Source organism: Gobius niger, assembly GCF_951799975.1.
Source record: "Gobius niger genome assembly, chromosome: 3".
NCBI classification, from domain to species: domain Eukaryota; kingdom Metazoa; phylum Chordata; class Actinopteri; order Gobiiformes; family Gobiidae; genus Gobius; species Gobius niger.
In genome coordinates, this window is record NC_136854.1 from 28,699,161 (window position 1) to 28,719,790 (window position 20,630).

At 43.6% G+C, this 20,630-nt stretch overlaps 1 protein-coding gene across 1 annotated transcript in view; it reads left to right on the forward strand.

Moving 5' to 3' along the window:
• LOC306960372 (B-cell lymphoma/leukemia 11A-like) overlaps window positions 1-16,979 on the forward strand; it is a 30,588-nt gene extending 13,609 nt beyond the window's left edge. The window contains exon 3 of the mRNA XM_079552801.1: window positions 13,924-16,979. Coding sequence (XP_079408927.1) covers window positions 13,924-15,908 — 1,985 coding nt within the window. The 3' untranslated portion in view covers window positions 15,909-16,979. The remainder of the gene's footprint in view (window positions 1-13,923) is intronic.
• The last annotated feature ends 3,651 nt before the right edge of the window (window positions 16,980-20,630 follow it).

Below are 20,630 nucleotides of genomic sequence, written 5' to 3' on the forward strand. Positions count from 1 at the left end.
AACGAAGTAAATTTACTTAAGAACTGTACTGAGGCAGAGTGTGTTTTACTTTTGGTGAGAACTTATTACTGTTACACTACTACATTTGAAAGATAGATATAGTACTTTTTACTCCACAACATTTCTTAAATGGCTTCAAAGTATGAACTTTAAAATTAGAGCAATAGTTTGTTGCTATTTAAAAGTCTGCTGATACAAAAGCCACAAAAGTAGGTAGTGCTGTACAGATCTACAACTCATGCACTGACTCACAACAAGGAAGAAGGAGTCGAATTTTCTGTAGCAAAGCTTCAGTACTTTCACTGAAGTAAAACTTTGACTGGGCAACTTGTATTTGAGTAATATTTGGGCTAATATTTGACCAGAAGTATTTGTACTTTTCCTCAAGTAATAAAATCCCGCACTTTGACCACCACTGTCTGCCTGTATGTGCATTTATGGACACATACAGAGGGAATGTAAGCAATCTACTATATTGACCAACAGAGTTTCCATATTACAGGGTATGAGTGCAAAAAAAGTTCCAGATTACCAAAGGGAAACAATAGCATTTTTTTTTCTGTGTTAATACAGAAAAAGGCTTATTCTAGCAGAGAATACAAGTGTGTTCACTACGTACGGCACTTTCGTGTCAGATTGTCTGGTGCTTATTCACATTCATGCTAAAGGTATGGCTGTATGGTTCATAGCTTTTTGTCTTTAGTGCTGTCTAAATCCCAGTGTCTCCTAAGGCTGAATCTATCTGTTGGACACACTTTGTGACCTTGATGTTTGTTATCCTTCTATAGCAGACGTAAACAGAGCTGTTGCAACTGTCGAGGACCTATCTCTTCCCCACACCAGTGACATAGAGTACTGAGCCAAATTAGAAGTGCATATGCTGTACTGTATATGGTCTCACTTTCACACCTGCAGAACCGGTTAGCTCTTTTCAAACCTCTTTATAATCGTGCTAGAGAGCCGCTGTGTCTGATCTTTACCCCACAGTTCAAAGAGCCAAGATAACCATTCCTCATTTATACCTTTATTGAGGTGGGCCCTGCCTCCTGTGCCAGTGTGTGCCCAGATCTGGCAGCTCTTTCTCGGGCTGGACGTGGCCCGTGCTCCCCAGGCTCTGATTCTGCAGCTCTCTGCCAACAGCTTCAGCCAGATTGCCTGTAATGGGCCTGCCATTTCCTTCTCATCATCTGTCAGCACTCTGGATCCAACTGCAAGGTCCAAAGAGGGCTACTACTCTCCAATTAAAAAGGTTAATTTGCCCTGGCCCGCCTGCCCCCCTCCACCCACCAACACAGTTAGCCATGTCTTCATTAGCCCCGGATTTGCTGTTTCTTCTCGTCACTTGTTTTCAAAAATAGGTTAATTTTGAAGAAGAATCTGTAATGAAACAAAACATGTGTGACTGACGGTCAATGAAGGGAAACCCACTCGTGTCTTACCAACTGTGTGGAGTGACTGTTATTCAATGTGGGACCGTGCAGATTGACTTTTGCCATGCAGTTTTTTGTAGTAAGTTATTTTGAGAGGACAGTAAACTTCAATACCCTATCATTCCATCTTGATCATTGTTCAAATCACTGTATTATTCTCGTAAGTGCAAACTAAATGCCTGTCATGTAAAATGCATTCAAGCGTTCACATATAGAGAGTGTCAAAATAGTTGTGTTGCTCCGTCTCATTTTCCTGTCTGTGCACAGCGGGGCTATGCAGGAGGAGGAGTTTATCGGATGCTACATTGACACAGATGAGCAAAGAGAGGAGAATAAGAATATTTGAATGTGATCAAAATGCAGAACTTTATCTAATGTCACACTTAGGCACATGTGGGCAATTATGGACATGTGTTATTAGTCTAAAATTCAGACTGGATGCTATTAATAAAATAATGGCAGCAGCTGTGTTGTCATCTGGTGTTAAAGTACTCTGGCATGCTAAATGAAAATGCAGGTCACTCTTCATAGTTTTAGTGATTACCATAAGCTAATGACTTGGAAGGATGAACAGGAGGAGCAGGAGAGGGAGGGTGGATCTCATAGTGGACCGCAGCGTCCAAAATGTCTGCTTGTACGGCCACGGTGAGAGAGATATTATTAGAGATGTTTTACTTAGTTATCCGAGAGAGGGCTTTTAGGCCCTTTGTTTGAGTGGCTGACAGACACTTGAGTTTCTGCTGCAGATTAAGTGAAATTTTAGCAGCTTTTTCTTGGGCCTGGGCCATAAAACCACACAAAGCAGCAGCTGCCTCTAATGTAATGTAGAACGGGCCGCTGCAGTGTGAGGCTGTCCAATGCGCTTTTGTTTTCCTCTTCTTCTCCTCTCCAAAGCTTTTACACCGTTCTTGACAGGCTCCTACTGCACTTCCCCTCCAGATAATATCCTTGTTCTCTCCCTGCCCTTAATTCCTCTTTTCATCAGCGGCTGCTGCAAAGGTGATGAAACCGGACGAGAGCAATAAAGGCCATGTGTTTTAAGAGCAAACATATCTTTTTATGTCTTTATGCGCTGGAGTCAAAGGTACAGGAGATAGTCGCCGGGCCGTCTAAAGTGCTCCCAGGCACTTTCCCCCCTGGGACAGTCTCCAGGGCATATCAGCTGGACATGTATGGAATGATCCTATAGGGGCTTTACAGTTTGACCTTGTGCAAACCCAAAGTTCACTTCTGGGAATGCAAGACAAGCAGCCGCTGGGTTCGACGGCCTGGCGACCTCAGTGTCAGCCTCTCTCCGAACGACAGAGCGCTCTGAGAACCTGAGTCCGAGTTGGCGGGGAGTGGAGCTACATTCCTGTCAGGACTGTCACTCTATAAGAGACATGCGACTTAAAAGGGCACATGTTCTGTACCGTGCAGACTGTATATCAAACATGACCTCAGGTAGCATCAGCATATAGAGCTACTTTTATATATAGGACATTTTAATGAGAAAACGCCAGTGTTTCCTTGTGTAAAATGTTTATAGTCTGTTTAGTTGTCTGAAATGCACAAACATCTGGCTCATAAACCTCAGGTGATGCTGCAGAGATCTGGCTCCAGCTTTCCTTAATAAGTCATTAATCCACATTTTCACACTTCACGCTGCTACTTAGCGGCTAAGCTGTCCAGACACACTGCTATTGAATTGCAAAGCTCCCGGTGCTCCATTGGAATAAGGACAGGCCAGCGCCTGTTGAGGAATGTCTGAGTCCTGGGCCTTTTTGAGCAGAAAAGATGGCTTGGAGGTGGACTGAGCAGTAGATACGGTTCAACCAGTCGTTCCAGCTCTATGTCAGTGTTCATGTGTGTCCAGTTCTGCAGCTGTCTGGAATAAATCCTTCTGTCACCAAAGGCACACACTCTTTTCATGTAACTCACTCATCACATCTACTGCTCTGCTTTACACATCATCACAAGATTTCTCATGAAGGACATGCTCCTTTTACTTTGTGTTTTTCTGCTCGTTGTGTCCTATTTCCCATCTGTGTTTATCTTACATCAATTGTAAAAACGCAAATTTGTTGAAATAACCTTGAAACCATGTTACACCATATTTTACATGGTTTGCTTGGAAGTAGAGTTTGGTGCGATGCCCCTTTGATTAATACAATAAGATGTACACTGTCGCCTATAATAAATTAAAGACACAAGCATCTCAGCTACCTCACATACACAATGCATTAGTTCAAACCCAGTGACCCAGTAGAAATAGCACTTGCTCTGCTTTTGCCACCTCCCTCTGCACTCCCTGTGCCTCTCCCCCTCTTTCCATCCCCGGGGTTGATGGCTATAGCCCCCCTTATAAACATAGTGATCTATAGGAGCCCTGGACCCAGACAGATTTTTGGCATGGCTGTGCAGGTAGCATTCCAGCACGGTTTGAGATCTTAGGTCCTAGCCTCGTTAAAAGCCTGATTTATGCTGTACAGCTGGGCACAAAGTAACCTACAGGTTGGCTTACCTTAATTAATATCACGCTCGCTATTGCTGGGACCTATATGCATGTTCCTGACACACCTCCGGGGGGAATATAAGTTAAGAGGGGTGTACCTGCAGTATTTTTAACAGGCCAGTGACAGCGTGGGTATGCGCTGAGAACAGGCAGCTGTGTTAAACATTATTCTCATCGGGATTTACGGTACCACGGAGTTAACTGTCCCGACGTATTGACATACACATGTGGAATTAGGCTTATGTTGTGCAGTAATAATATACTGTATCAGGCCTACACTTTCAGTTGTACTCTTAGTGTCGGCTGCAGTTTCAAGGGTCCAACCACATGCTTTTAATTAGTGATTTCATTTGGTGAGCGCTCCAGATTTGGGCGCGTGGTCACCCTTCAGCTTTACATGCCAGTGTTTTTGCAAATAGGCAATCCATAAAATAAATATCATTCAACCTTTTCCGCTTTATATGCAGTTCGTTTAAGTTTAACGTCCTGGTATCTGAAGCTAACATTGTGGGTTTCACTGGATACCGTGAGGACCGCCTCTCGTTGAATTAGGACTGAACAGGAGGCCATTTTGCAATTTTAATCAGGATTTGGAAAGTGTTTGGAGTAGGAAAGTGTCCCAGCACTGTTTTCCTCGATGAATTAATAATGGGTTTTGGAGTGGAAGGGCTGGGTGAAACGAAGGGGACAGCTAAGGCCAGAGAGGTCTCACGGTTACTGGCTAAGTGCTGGGTACAAAATGTGGACTTCTTGTACGCACCGTTTTTAAAGTATACTCAGCCAGTGTAGCTCGGGGTGAGGAAAAGGGGTTCTAGGAAAATGTAAATCTCAGTCAGATGGAAGAGCTCAGTGATATTGCGATACTTTGTGGCTTCTTGTTGACAATGACAGTATATCGTGTAGCTGTTCTCCTAGCTGTTCCAGGGGCAGGGAGGGTCAGGATGGAAGGGCGTCTGGATTAAAACTTGGGCTAAACTTGGGTCCCTGAGCGCTGAACTGCTCCTGACAGATGGCCCCAGTGGCATTGAAGGATAGGTCAAATGCATACAGTGAATTTCCCTTCGGGGACCATAAAGTATACCTTAAATCGTTTCATGCTAAGAGGCAGATGATTTGTGGTCGCAACCCTAGCAGGGACAAGCCCAAAAAGGCCAGATCTTAGCTTGAAAATGCCATTCTAAGTAATGATCTTTAACTAAGGAAGATGGATTTTCCTGGTACATCTGACCCCTTTCCGAAGCGAAGAGTCCAGCTATTGATGCGTCCTTAACCACTCCGAGGCCTTGCGCGCAGTCACACACGGCAGATGGGACGCGTGCTCAACCCTCAGCCTCCACAGCTCCGGGCCACGGGACACTCCAACACACTGGCCCTTCTGTTTTAAAGTGCTGTGTGTCCCTCCACAAAGCCCCGCGGCCCCAGTGCAGAACGAGCTGCTATGGTTGGCCTGAGCTCACATGCCCTGGTCCTCTCACCCGGAGGTGCTGGGCCACAGTGGAAAAATAAGTACATGTTTAAAAACGGCCTTTGTTCGCCGTGATCTAAACGACGGGCCTTGCTTGTGGGCCTGGTGGAGGCAACGCCGGATGTGTTGGGGAACAAACACTGAGGGTCATCCGAAGTTTTCTTACCCAACAGACAAAAACAATTTCCTATAATAATGTAATAGTGAGAGCTCTAAGAATAGAAACACCCTGTCAACCCTTGTTGTAGACATTTCGCCTATTGGTGTAATGTAAAATATTTGGTCTGCTTTGCTCAGGCAACTTGACACCCTGACTTGGTTAAAAGGGCATTAACTACTGTATGTTTTCTGGCCAAATACTAACAATTATCATCCTAACAACGTATACGGTATTTCAGTGTTTACTTTTTTGTGTGTTGGATATTTGACATTCAGCATCATGAAACTGCAAATACAAGAAAAATGCTTCATTATTTAATTTTGTGGAGAAAACGATGAACCGTGAATGTTCACAGAGTGGGTTTTGATATGGTGCTCTGAAAAGTATATTCAAGGAAATTGGGCAATCATTTTGGAAGTGCATTTTTTTTTTCTCCGTCCATTTGCCGCATTTCTCAAATCAGAATTGATATTGCCAAAACTATAAATACATATCTCAAAAAAAGTCGGCACAAACAGCAAAATACATACACAGTGCATCACCATCCAGATGCTTCCACTTGTTGTCAGGTTAGCTTGGGCCACTTAAAAGAATAACACACCATTTATGATAAAGCAAAACCATCAACAGATTCTTTCCTCTTTCCATAATTTCAGAACGTGTTTCATTGTTCTGCATTTTGTTTGTGTATAACTCACACAACTGGTTTCTAATAGTATGTGTAAAACTCTGAAGCCATTACTGTGAAAAAAAACCCTTTCTTGACATATTTGCTGACAATGTTCCAATACAATGAAGCAATGCGTAAATGTGTTGTTGGATTTTATTTTGTAACTGGGAGTAAAACCAGCAGGAAATGTTAAATTAAGCATTTGTTGTTAGCAAAATGCAACACTAAAATGACTGACAACTGAACTATCATTCATAAAAACTGCGCCAAAGCAACATCATCATCTAAGAACTGCTAACATCAACTAAGAAAAACTATAATATTTGTTTTGACTTCTCATGATAGGTAATGGTGGCTCAAAAAGGGGTTGTGAAGCAAATGTAAATGACATTCGATAACTTTAATGAGTACAACTGGTTCAGTTCAGTTGAGACGGATGGTGTATGTACTGTAAGTCCATAGAAATATGCACAGGCTCTTTTCAGCTTGTAATTAGAAAGAGGATGATGTATGTGACTTGGTACTGTACTTAATCAAGACAGTCATGTATCTCAACTGCAATTCACTAAAACAGTTAACACTTGCAATAACCAGGAGCTCTGCAACCACACTGCGTCTATTGGAGCAAGCGTAGGACATCCCGTTTTAATGGCAGCAGATAGCAGAGCGAGAGTCATATTTAAAACTCACTGTGGGGGACTTTTGCTGAATCTTTTCGAAAGGCTCCGCTCTGGAGGGATTGAAATGCAAACATCTAATCTCCGTGGCCGTATTTTCAGGCTGCCTTGTCCATTTCCCTGGCTGCCTGTAAAAACCCAAGGAGTGGGGTTTTAAAGCAGGAAGGTCAGACCGGGGGCTGCGCATTGCTCTGGTGAAGCTGGATCTTGTCCTGGCAAATGGTATGCGGGCTCATAACGCGCTCCACTCATCCAATAGGCAGAGATGAAACAGTTTTGACAGTGTTGAATGCCTTGCCCCGGGGCCTTATCATCCTCTGCCGCTTGCCCACCTCTCTCCCCTGTTTCTCCTCTCCTGATGCTATCTGTGGGGAGATTTATGCAGAAAAGCGATGTTGGTCGACCTCGCTGGTCCCTCTCCATCCTTTCTGCGGGGACGCGGGCCTGTCATGAGCTGAGCTGTGCACAGATAGCGGGGCTCCGGCTGCTGGCCCCATGTCTCACCGAGGCTATATCTTGTCTGCGCACTTCAAACAAGGATGATGCACAAAGGAGAGACAACCGCTGTTTGCATCTGAATATTGTAGCATGTTCATGTAATCTCAGCGTGCCACTTGCATTTATTTTTGGTCCATTTGATCTGTGTGTTTTTTTTGCTCTCAAAATTGTTGTTATTTTTCAAAAACAGATAAGAGGCCTTGGGGTAAAAAAAAAAAAAAACCTTTGCATAGCAGTGTTTTCAAAAATATATCTATTTTAGAGGAATAAAAATATTGATATTACTTCTCAATCAATTCCACTTTATTTCAGATTATTAGATTCTTTATGTTTGGAAATAACACTTATTGGCATGTTTAACAAAAACTAAAATAAAAATAGATACAGATCCCACAATTGCTATCTGCCACTGTCTAAAGATCGGTGACTCTTATAGTATATTTGCCAATAAATGTAAAGTGAATGATGATAATGCTCATTTGTATTGAAGATACAGCCTTACATTTAACAGTGATTGTCTAGAGTGGGAGGAAAATGTGTGTTAACAGTGGAATTTCTCACATTTCTGTCTAAATTGGTCATAAAATGTGGTCTGATCTCCATCAAAATCATAAGAATGAATAAATCGTGTCTGCTTTAACTAATGCCACCCAAACAATTACATGTTATCATATTTTTACTGCTCACAACATGTAAACATTACAGGGCAGGGAGGAAAAAGTAAGTGAACCTCATGTTCTGCAAAATATCTTGATAACCTTGTGAATTCCTTTTTCCATTGTGAGAAATTCCAAAGCGTTCACACACATTTTCCTCCCGCTGTATACCAAGAATAGTTCATAAAATATTTTCTTGCACTGTTAATTGAGATGTGGGACGTAGCTTCTCTTTGACAGAACTCTTTACATTTTCCCTCTGAAGACACTAGTCTCTGCTGGGATGTTGCGTCGGTCCAAAAATACCCTCGTCTGATTAAAGTCTTTGTATGTACCTGGACACATGTGCTTAAACTGACACTGCCTGTTTCCAGTCTCTTTGATTTCACTCCTTCATTAAATACCCACTTCACTGAATATTAAGCTGCTGGTGATCCCATGAAGCAGAGCCTGTTTAAATAAATAATCTCTATGGATACTAGCATAAGCATCGGCCCATTTAATTAGACTGGTTAGGCTTAGATGCCCAGAGGTGTCTTCACTGTACTATTAGCCGGGATGAGAAACAACAAGAGTGCGGACTCCCACTGTTGCTGGTATGAGCGCAGGGCAAATAATGATCTACATCTAAAGACGCGTTGGCACCGGACAGAGCTGCGTCCAGGTACAACAAAGTTTTCCAGATGATGTAATTGAGGATGGGGTGGAAAGAGGCGCGGACAGTGCGATGGCCAGTTCAAACGCAGTTCATGTGAGAAAACATCAAAGGGAGTAAGGTTACACAGATCAGGAGACACAGAGCGAAGGTAATTTTGAAATGGTAGTGGTTTGTGTGCTTTACGTACAATGCACAAATGAGGCTAACAATCGAGCGACTGCTTCTTTAGAATCTAAAAGCTAAAATACTCAGATTCTGGTAGATTCATTGGCATTCCCCTTGTAAGGGAAATGCAAAGTGCTTGTCATTACTTCACTTGGCAGGTGCAGATCAGAGCATTACTTGAAATGTAATGTGGAGTTTCATATGGCCATTTTGACATAACATTTATTCTCTGTACACATATTCAGCTTTGTCGAGTGGTCAGTAAGTTTGATTAAATGATTACGATGTTTTGAAAATCGGAGCTCCTCATAAGCTTCAATTTGATGCACAAACTACACTTAAATACAAAATGCCATTTTCAGCAATAGTGCCGGTCTTTACGGAGAAGCGTACAGTTTTCCAGCACATCTGGGTCACATCAAACAAAGACGTATTGTTAGTCTATTGTGTTTGGAGCATGCAGCATCCACTTACACCTCGGGTAATGCCTCCTCAGTACTGTAGTTCAGGTGGACTCCTAAATTCCACTGTTGCTCTTATCAACTTTCAGGAGAAGGAGAAGGGGACAGGAAATGTAAGGAGTGAGAACGTCCGATCAGAGACAAAGCTACAGCCAGAAGCGTACTTTATTCTGGGCACAGTCGCTGAAAGACCACCGTACATTCTTTATCAGCAGATCTGCACCCCCACCTCTCTGCCTGTGCTTCTTCTGAGTGTGCAGAGAGGGGTAGTGGGACATGTACTCAAGTACAAGGGACTTTTTAAAGGGAATATTGACTTCTAAGAATAGTTTTATCCCACAGCACTTCTATTTGGACCACTCTTCCCACTGAGTAAACCTCTATGGGCAAGATTGTTTTAGCTCCTTTACCAAGGAACTATTACATCAAATTTAATTGTATTGTGTATTCCTTTGTCTGTTAGATTAGCTCACTACTTCAACATAAATCAGACTTTAGTTGTTCTTTCCCCCCAACTCTGATTTGAGCAATTAATTGGGTTTCACCTGTTGCTTTAACGTGAGTGGAAGTATGTTACTTACTTACTATTTTTACTACTTTACCCACATCTGCCAGTGTGTGCTGTTAGTGCAGTAAACATCCATCAAGTTCTTTTACTAATGCAATGTGTGACTCACTCTATAGCCAGCGTTATAAGCCCTGGTTCATGTTAGAAACTGGCGACCGCTCAGGGGTCTTTAGGCCTATGCTCTATTGGTTTTCCTGGTCTCTGCGCTGTAAACTGTCTTTCCTGCATCCGGCTTTGTCTCAGGAACAAGTGTTGGTCAAACAAGGCTTTTGTCTGTGGCCAGTGGCTCAGCAAAACCACAGACCGTCTGCCCCAACACAAAGACGTGAGTATATGAGGCGGGAGTGTGTGTCCCAGACAGAATAACACAGCGGAGCAAACATGGGGGTTGCATGATTTACAAAATCTAAGAGAGGCAGGACAGCAGATGAGAAAGATGCAAATATCCACATCCTGAGACTGACTTATGAATAATTATTATGCACTGTTATATACGGTAGTTTTTTGTATTTTGACAATACAGTGGCATGGCCTGCTACAATTGAAAATTAGTAATAACATACTTCTTCAACAAAACTGTGCACCCCCAATAGCACTACCCTTAAGCCACTTAGTCCCTCCTATAATTCCCTCGCCATTATCATCCGCATGAAGCACAGCCTTGTCTCCTTCCCCTGCCTCTCCTCCAACCTTTGCGTTCACCCTTCACCCCTGTCCAATGCCTGACTGTGAATACCCTAATGACATAAACAGGGCCATAATCACATTAACTGCAGTTGCGGTCCAGGCATCCTTAAGAGCCGTCCTATTGACAAGCCTCCATCTTCCAAAAGCACTCAGCCCAACACCTATAAACACTTATGAATATTGGCAAAGACCCGCTATTAGCATAATCACCTCTCAGGTAGTGCGAGGGCTGCCGGGGGCGACTGATAACTTTGCGCAGCGACAGTGACATGCTGCGCCCCCGGTGTCTTCGCCCCTTGTGCTGTCCTCCTCCTCCTCCTCTTGTCTTCTTGCGCTGGAAAGACCACGAGCTAATCCTGTTAGCTCGTTTCTCCATTAGCTAAATGACCAATATCACGGAGAGCTACACACCCGGATGGTCTGGTTTACGGACGGTCTCAGGGCTGGTCAAGGACAAACCAAACCATGGAGGTCAAAGTAGGAAAGTTAGACAAAGAAAGTTGTTTAGAGGGAGGCACTTCTTGAAGAACATAATTATTATTTTTATAAGAGTGACCAGGATGTGAATCTTGAGTCACCCACTGTCTCTTGTTCATCTACATATCTATCACATTCCCAAACATTTGATTGCAGTAGTGCTTTGTTTTTCAAATAGTCTGCCCTAATGTCATTTGCATTGTAATATCAAACTGACTTTTGCAACAGTATCTTACATAGTTTTCAGAGACAGAGTGTCTATCTTTTGTGAATTGTTTGTGGCAAGTTGTACTAGCTTTTTTGTGATGACCTTGCTATTTTGGATATTTGTGTCAATGTTTCTGTTTTTCTTACGTTTATTTCTGTTTTAGGGATTTTTTTTTTTAAGGTGTGTGTGTGTGGGGGTTCACATTGCATAAATCATATTCTCTCCCCGACATCACTGTCTGTTCGCCACTGTAATAGCCTCCCCCTGCTCTGCTTTGTGCCGCGATGTGCTGAAATGGCTGTGAACAAGACTTTATAACCCCCTATTCCTGATCCATTCTCTGCTGCATGTCTTCCCCTCTATTCTGATTATCCATCTATACTTTTTTTTTTCCCCAACAGAGGAATCCCCAATCAGCTCTGTCCTCTCCTCTTTTCTCTACCTCCATCTCTCTCTCTCCCCCCAAAGTCCCTTCTTTCAGTCATCCCTTCTGAAATGGCAGCCGGGTTGTCATTGTGGCTTCTCGTCTCCGCTGATCCTATTTCAAAGGGACCTGGAGATCCAGCATTAGCCCTAGCTCTCAAACTCACCATAGACTTAGAAAGAGAAAATATAGACCAGAAATGCCGGACCATGTGGATGTCCTTTATTCCATTAGAGGACAGCCCAGTTTATAGAAGATCAGTCTTTCTCCCGGACATCTCTCTGCTCTTCCCAAGAAAAGGGAAAAAAAAAATCTTCACGAGCATCAAACGTTTTGTCAGATTGTCCTTTTTTTTGCCTTTTGAAAACTGCCTCTCCATTCCTTTGAGGATAGCTATTACAGACAATAGTGAGCTTATTTAGCTATCTTCTCTGGCATTGTTGTGGAAGTGGGCATCCTTTTGGTGAGGCTGGAGACGCCCATCAGCCTGTCCCCTGTCAAGATAGGAATGACAATTATTGCCTCTGCTTTGGCATGAGCACAGTTAGCCAAATGCCCAGAGATGGGGTGTGATTGCACAGAAGCGGACACTCTGCTTTTGATACGTAAGAAAATGAATCGACTGCAGGCTTTGAAGTGCTGTTTTGTGGCAGTGGCATCCTTCAAACATTGTGGTAGGTTGTCATTAGGAAGTGTCTCCTTCACGCTACACTTCATTCACTCTTTCGACTTCTTTTCCTCCCATAATCCCTCGATGCTTTCTTTTCTCTGATGGACGCAGCTGTATGCCCCCTCAGTATCTCACTTCTCTTTTATGAAAAAAAAAAAGAAATCTCTGTGTTGCTCTTTTTTTCAAATGTGTTCTGTTGCGTTAAGATTCGGACGTGCAAACAGGCAGAAAATGAAACCGAAGAGAAGTAGGAGGCTGATTATTGTTGGTTCATGAGCGATACTTGCCTTTAAGCACACACATAATGATATTGTACACACTGAACTAAAGCCAAAGTACTGGGCACATTTTATTTGTGCTTATGAAAAGAGAGACCGAAAAACGTGTATGGGCAAATGGTTTTTTTATGATGGAAAAATTCCATAGTGGGTCAAAGCCCCTTGCAGGTGGCAGCAATTAACTGTAATTTTTGCAGATTGTAATGATCCATAATTTACCAGTATACCCCCCCTTCCAACTCTTTTCAGTCAAGAGAAAAAGGTTTGCAGAGGTTTGATTGGGTGCACATTTTATGCCGCGTTTTGGTCTTTAAGTAAAATTGTTCGGAGGGGGCTGTGGACACTCGGCAGAAAGGACAAGCGCACAACAGTCGACAGCTCATCTGCAGCTCCTCCATTTTGTCTCCCAGCAGACCTCCTCTCTCTCCTCCTCACCTCTTTGTCTTTTAACCACTGCAGCCTTTAAACATGCAAGCCTGTCCATCTCGCGTTGTCGGCATTGTGCATACACAAACACTCTGTCTACTGCCGCTGCTTCCTCGCATGCAGCTACGGTTTAGGTGCAGTGTGTACAAATGTCTTGAGAAAAATGCCCTCCAGTGAAATAGAAAGAAGAAAGGATAATAAAGCCCAGAGATGAAAGAGGGAGCACATTTGCAAGTGACGGATGCTTCGTATTTTGCATATCTCTCACTTCTGCTTTCCCCTTCTTCTTCTCTATTCACCTGAGAGGATTTAAATAAATCCATAAAGCATGAAATATCAGAAATAGAAAAGTAATGCTTGAGATGCATTTTATGAACCTCCCATACAAAAACACACACACATCCACACCCACATACTGTTTCCACACAAAGACACTTTTTTTCTTTTATATGATGGCAATTATTTATTGTGGTAAATGCTGCGACAATTTATTAACATATGACCCCATATTTGTATTCACTATTAATATGCAGCATCAGATACTTGTCCCACTCAAGCCTCTCTAATTCTGTAAACAAGGAGATAGGGATGAGTGTGTTTAATGAGATTAGGTGTGCATTGTGAGGCAAATCTCAGGTCAGCGTACAAGTGCTATTCAAAGTCAATTATGTGAAATATTTATAGTCTTTACCCTCTCCACAAATTGGCTGTTTTCAATTCATGCTCATGATGTTTTCTCATTTTTAGTCCCATGTTTTGTTCAAGCAAAGTAGAAAAACATGTAGCAGAAGTAGCCATTGTTGATTTCCCATTTAATGACACATTTCCTCTTGTGTGTGCTCTCTCCACAGATAAAGATGAGCCCAGCAGTTACACTTGTACCACCTGTAAGCAGCCCTTCAACAGTGCCTGGTTCCTGCTGCAGCATGCCCAGAACACTCACGGTTTTAGAATCTACCTGGAGAGTGAACCAGGAAGCCCCCTCACACCCCGCGTGGCCACAGCCCCCGGGATGGGGGGCGACTGCGCCTCGTCCCAACCTCCGATGCATGCGGTCCACTTGGCGGAAGGCAGTCCGTACAGTCTGCTGAGGATGCCCGGTTCTGGTTCGGGACGGGACTCTGCCTCCACACCTCGGGAGGGCCGCTATCCCAGGACTCCTCCTTTATTCAGCCCTCCTCCGCGACATCATCTCAGCCCCGACGACCTGGCGCTGGCCCCTCACCATCCCAGCGCGTTCGACAGAGTCATGAGGCTAAACTCTGTGCCCCTTGAACCTCCACAGACCATGGACTTCTCCAGACGCCTGCGAGAGCTGGCTGGAAATGCAGCTGGAGCCTCTCCCCCTCTCTCCCCAAACAGACCCACCCCTATGCAACGCGTCCTACAGCCTTTCCAGCCAGGGTCCAAACCCCCGTTCTCAGCCACACCCCCTCTATCCACTTCTCAGTCTCCTTCAGGATCCCACTCCACCCCCAACGCAGGCTCTAATGCTGTCCAACCAGGTACTCCGCTGAAGGCAAAATCTTGTGAGTTCTGCGGAAAGACATTTAAGTTCCAGAGTAACCTAATCGTTCACCGACGTAGCCACACCGGGGAGAAGCCGTTTAAGTGTCACTTGTGTAACCACGCCTGCACTCAAGCCAGCAAACTGAAGCGACACATGAAGACGCACTGTCAGAACAAGTCTCTGCTGAACGCCAAGTCTGAGGACGGCCTGTCTGCCACGAGCTCACCTGAGCCAGGCACCAGCGACGTGGTGAACAGCGCGACAGACGCACTCAAGTCTGTGGTGGCCAAGTTCAAGAATGAGAACAACGGCCTGATGACGGAGAACGGAGAGGATGAAGAGGAGGAAGAAGAGGAGGAGGAAGAGGAGGAAGAGGAAGAAGAGGAGGAGGAGGAGGAGGAGGAGGAAGAAGAGGAGCTGGAAGACGAGATGGAGAGTAAACCCCATGTCGGCAACGACGACAGAAACGACTATCGGTTCAGCCTGAGACTGGAGGGGGCGCGGCACCACCAGAACAGTGACGCGCTGCACCCCCACCGCAGGAACTCGTCACGGGACCCGGCAGATGAGGACTCAGCCATGGAGTCTGACCGGGCCGAGGACGGAGCCACAACGCCGACTGTGAACGGACTTGCACCTTTGACAGTTGACAGTATTTCACGCAAACTGTTGGGAGGGGTGAGTCCGGGCTCCCTTAGCCCCCTGTCCAAACGCATCAAAGTGGAGAAAGACATTGACCCGCCTACTCCCACCATCCCCAACACTGAGAATGTCTACTCCCAGTGGTTAGCGGGATACGCAGCCTCAAGACAACTCAAAGACCCCTTCCTCAACTTTTCAGGTGGGGAATCGAGACAATCGCCCTTCGCCTCTTCTTCTGAGCACTCGTCAGAGAACGGCAGCCTGCGGTTCTCTACTCCCCCTGGTGAGCTGGATGGGGAACGAGCTGCATCAGGACGCAGTGGCACAGGCAGTGGGGCCAGCACACCTCACGGGGGCAGTGGAAACGGTAGGCCCAGCTCGAAAGACGGCCGGCGCAGTGACACTTGTGAGTTTTGTGGCAAGGTGTTTAAAAACTGCAGTAACTTGACAGTGCACAGACGCAGTCACACTGGGGAGCGGCCATACAAGTGTGAGCTGTGCAGTTATGCCTGTGCCCAGAGCTCGAAGCTCACACGCCACATGAAAACCCACGGACAAATGGGTAAGGACGTGTACAAATGTGAAATCTGCCACATGCCTTTCAGTGTCTACAGCACTCTGGAGAAACACATGAAAAAGTGGCACAATGACCGGCCTCTGGCTAATGACATTAAGACTGAGTGACTCTGGGCTAACAGTGACCCTCGCTCACTAGCCACTGAGTAAGGGGACAGGACAACAAGGTTACACAGTACAGCTCTGTTAACGTCCCTGACTGGACAAGCTGAATGCATGATCCATCATTGGGGCAATACAGTTGCGTCAAAACTTTTTGAGCCTTTCTATTGTGCAATAATTTACATGTTTTGTATTTTTTGTAACTGGACAGCATGCTCAGTGTGTTTTGGCTACTTAGAGAGAAATTGTCCTTGGCTGGTGGGTTTGGTTGTACTAGTGTAGCTGTTGATTCTTTTGTTTTCTTCTACAAAAGGTTAGTTATGAGAACCCATGCTGCATACAGTGCATACTGTTTTACATATCATGTACAGTTTTGTGTTTTACATAGTGGACAGTGTCAAGTTATCAAAACATCAAAAAGCAGGGTCACACTAAAAGGATCTTTTTAAAAGATTTTCAATGCAAGATTGACAGATATATACCTTTATATAAAATTGGGCTGCCTATGAGATGCTTGGCACTACCGCCATAAAATATTTCTTCAAACTGCAATGAAATGAACAACATGGTGTGAAATGACATCTTAGAGTGCCTTTACCTGAATTAGCTAACCCTCCTTTTTGCTATAAGCTCGGAGTTTCTGCTATACATTATTACAGGCCACTTTGTACATGTGAAAATCAGGTTCTTGCATCAAGCACCTGTCATACAGTGACTGAGTAGAGCAACAGAACCGGCTCAAACTAAAACAGAAACAGTAATTTCCCTTTTCTCTGTTGCCCATGTGTGTTGCTTCTCCCTTATGTTTGCATGTTACATGCTCAAAGTGGTAGTTTAGTCTTTTTCTTTAGGTTTAATTTCTGGTACAAGTGTACCATTCCTAGAAGGTACTCATTTAACCAACAAAAAGCTCTTAATTTTTCTCTTGAAAATTCAAGTTTTGTTTTGTATTAGCTCTGTATAGTGTAGCTCTGTAGTGTGGCCTGTCAGCAGCAGTGCAGCAGTCACTTGAAGACCACACAGTGGGTTGTAGTTGCTCTAAGCTAGACCGTTCTTTAGGGATGGGGGAAAGGGTTTAGGGTCAGAGTGGGGGGTGGGGGGGGTTGACCTGGTGTCTTTACAATTCAGTTGTTATATCCTTATAGCGCTTACTTTTACTACTTTAGAAACTCTAAAGAACCCCTATATCCTGTTGAAAATCATCTTCAACAAAAGTCCACATCAAATTTGACATTTGAGAGTTTAAAATTTCCATCCATACATTTGTGTTTGAGCAGCAAAGCTCATGTCCTCATGATGTTAATCTTGTCATTACTGATGATAGCACTTGTGACTCTGCCTGTCTCTGTATCTGTCTCACTAATCGGAGGTACAGCCGGTCGAGTATAAATGAACACCAGGTTTATGTCTGGTATTAAATACGTGCACTGTTCAATTTTCCCAGTTTACAGTCGGACGCTCAAGGGAAAACTTGCTCTTATGCTGACAGATTAGTTTGGTGTCATTTCTTTTACATTTAAAAAGAGGGGGGAGAAAGACTTGAAACTATTGCCAGCCATTTTTGTCTTGAACTGACCCCAGCTTGGCTTATGATGCAGGAACGCCATAAAAATATCCTGCTTTATAGACATATAATGCTCAGTACAAAATAAAATCAACACATTAACTTTAAATAGGTACTTTTTGTTGTGGATTTGAACACTTCTGTTTTTAGGGGAGAAAGTTATTTAAGTTTTATATTCTTTTGCGCTGATTTCTTTTCTGGTCTTGGTGATGGCCTTGACTTGATCACATTGTAATGAACATGTCTCATCTTTATTTGCCTTTGCTATACACATGTCTTCAGGTTGAACATAAATTTTGAATTTGGAAGAGATTTATGATATATAAATATATAGAGAGAACTTAAAGACATAGGAAACATGTTTGTCTGTTCCTATGGTCCATCACATTTATGGTCTACTTTCTGTATTTAGAATGGTATTTGAAATTAATGTTCACTAGTGTAGGCACTTATAGTATTTATGTTGAAGCCTGTATTTTTACTGTTTGCCTGTACTCTTTCAAGGTTTCAGTGTACCTTTTTTCTGTAGTGAAAAAAATCCCAACAAGCTGCCACCGTATATTTTCTTAATTTGGCAGGATAATATAGTGTGAATACTTTGTATGCTTGAAAATACGTATGTTTTTTGAAAATAAACGTGGTGAGCTCCAGGGGAGAGAGGTCATGTGATGGCCTCCTCAGGCAGTCCCACTGGAGCGACCACACCAGGTGAAAACAGGTGGTTGTACATATCTTTTAGTTTCTTTTATATATATTTTCTCTCCTGCCATTTTATATGCAGTAATACAAGCTATTGTTGGGTTTTCTTGGTAGCCAACTTTGTACTGTCCACCTAAAACATTCCAGCCACTCAGATAGAAACACTTTTGTCATATGCAATCAATCCATCTTCAATCTACAAACAAGCATTTTAGTTTTCGTTTTATTTCTTTGCCAAACAAACCAAGGTGCTTTGTAATTTAATGATGGTACATCTCATATGCAAGGCATATTATAAACAAGTGACATGGAGTCATTGCTGACAATGTTGAGGTACATGTTTCATCCTGTGATCTGTTTTCCTGAACTTGAAATTGGCCTGTCATTGGTCAACATTATTTATTGTAATACACATGGTCCTCCGTTGTGAACGGAGCACTGAACCAGGCCCACTCCTCTGTCACTCAGATAGTTTCATTCTATTTGATGACCAAAGGTCACTGACCAATCTTAATGAGTTGTTGCTTGACTTTTTAATGTTTTTATTTTTCCGTTACGGAGAAACCACTCTACTTTCAGCTCTTGTCTGCATTTTTCTTTCACTCAGCCATTTTGTCTCAAAAATAAAAAAAAAGTATTACACACATATTACTGAATCCGAGTTTTGTGTGCTTATATGCAGTGTGATCTAGTATCATCTCTCCGTACTATTGGACACTGTTTTCAGTCCTATTTGCTATAGACCAGCTTTGCAAACAATGCGTTACAGAATTGTGTTTATCAAGTGTAATTATAATTAATGAATACAATTATGCTAAGCAGCAAAATCAAATATTAACTCTTGATTAAACAAGTGACATATTCAGTAAAAGTATAATTTTGAGGCCCTGTTGGCAAAACCTAATACAAAACATGATTATCTAACATTATTACACAGCGTTTCTCACCCCTCTTTAGCACCTTTATCATGTCAATTCTATTTCCACTGTTTTATGGGATATTTCTGTGTGCGTTTGCCCCGGCCCTCTCTCTTCCCCATTCCCCGGTTTGTTGTGGAGGCACTGAGGGCGACACGACAGACTAATGGCTCTCTTGTCCGAGCCTGGCGCTGTTTGCTGAGCGGGGCCAGATTAAAGTTCACAGATAGAGAGAGGTTCCTGCTCGGGCCAGGTGTTGACAGTTAAGATAAAGGCGAGTTGTGAGGAAGTGGGGGGTGCCCTGTGTGCTCAGGGAGGGTGTGGGGAAAGAGAGAGACAGCATAGCACTTTTAATGTTTAAGACCTAACCAGCCCCCTCTCACTACTCCAAGTTCAATGTCAAGAGAGCAACAATGGCCAGCCACAAATCCGCCACCAAACAACCCATGCATAGCAGACATAGCTTTCCCATAGCAGATTGCTGGACCTTGCCCACCATGCCCTGCCCCCTTCCTCTTCGTGTGTGGACATATGGCCTTAAGTCATAAAGCAACAGTTACCACTCTTTCAAAAAAGTGAGGTAAGTTTGTCAAGCAGGACTTTAAATCGCCTAACCTCCGAATAGCTGTCCTCTTCCTCGTTTGTAAAACAAGATGTAGAGGAGAATTGTGTTACCCTAATTTCTGCCTTGTCTTTGGGGGATACACAGATTCCCTGTTGAAGGGCAAGAATTTATTAGTTCATTATGTTAATCGAAACTAGTTCACAAACACTCGCACAGATAAAGCCTCCTCCTCCTCCTCCTCTCTCTCACTCTCTCTCTCTTCATTTTACTGTGTGTCCTGACTTGCCCGTGTGTTTAAAGCAGGGGAGGCCTCCCAGGCATTGCTGGGGAAATCCTGTCCAGGAAAGATCATCCCTGCCATTATAATATCTCCATCCACATTCTAAGCTTCTGCCCCATTAGTGTTACCCTCACTTTTTGAGCCGGTTCCAAACCTGGTTTTAGGACTTGGTACGTGATTTGGGTTTGATCGTTCCCTAGTCTTGTTAAATCATTAAAACGTCCGAATCTGGAAGAAAAAGAAAAAAGATCTCTATGAACATACACACGGTTAGTAGCAATAGCATAGTCTTGAAAGCTAGGCAAGATAACAGTAAATTGAGTAAGAGTAATTTTGATTCCACTACTTTTTTGTTTGTTAACGTCAGACTCAAATCCAACCCAAACAGCAACCAAAAAAAACAAAACAAGATCAGCTCATACATCTCCCTGCACCACCTGGTATCAGTTGCCCTTGTTCCTTGGTTAGTTTGGTGATTTCCCGTACGTGTTTCACAGTGTGGGTGAGCGGAGGAAGAGGCAGGTCTGGAGAGGCAGACTGCAGCTGTGCGAGGAGTAGTGAAGAGGGGCCCTGGTCCGTCCGGCCTCTTTGGAACAATATAAAAGCACTAATCACCCAGGACAGCTGACACCCGCTCACACACTCACGCTGATCTGAGGAGCTCTGCCCAGACAAGACTTACAGGTCTGGCCCGGCTGCAAAA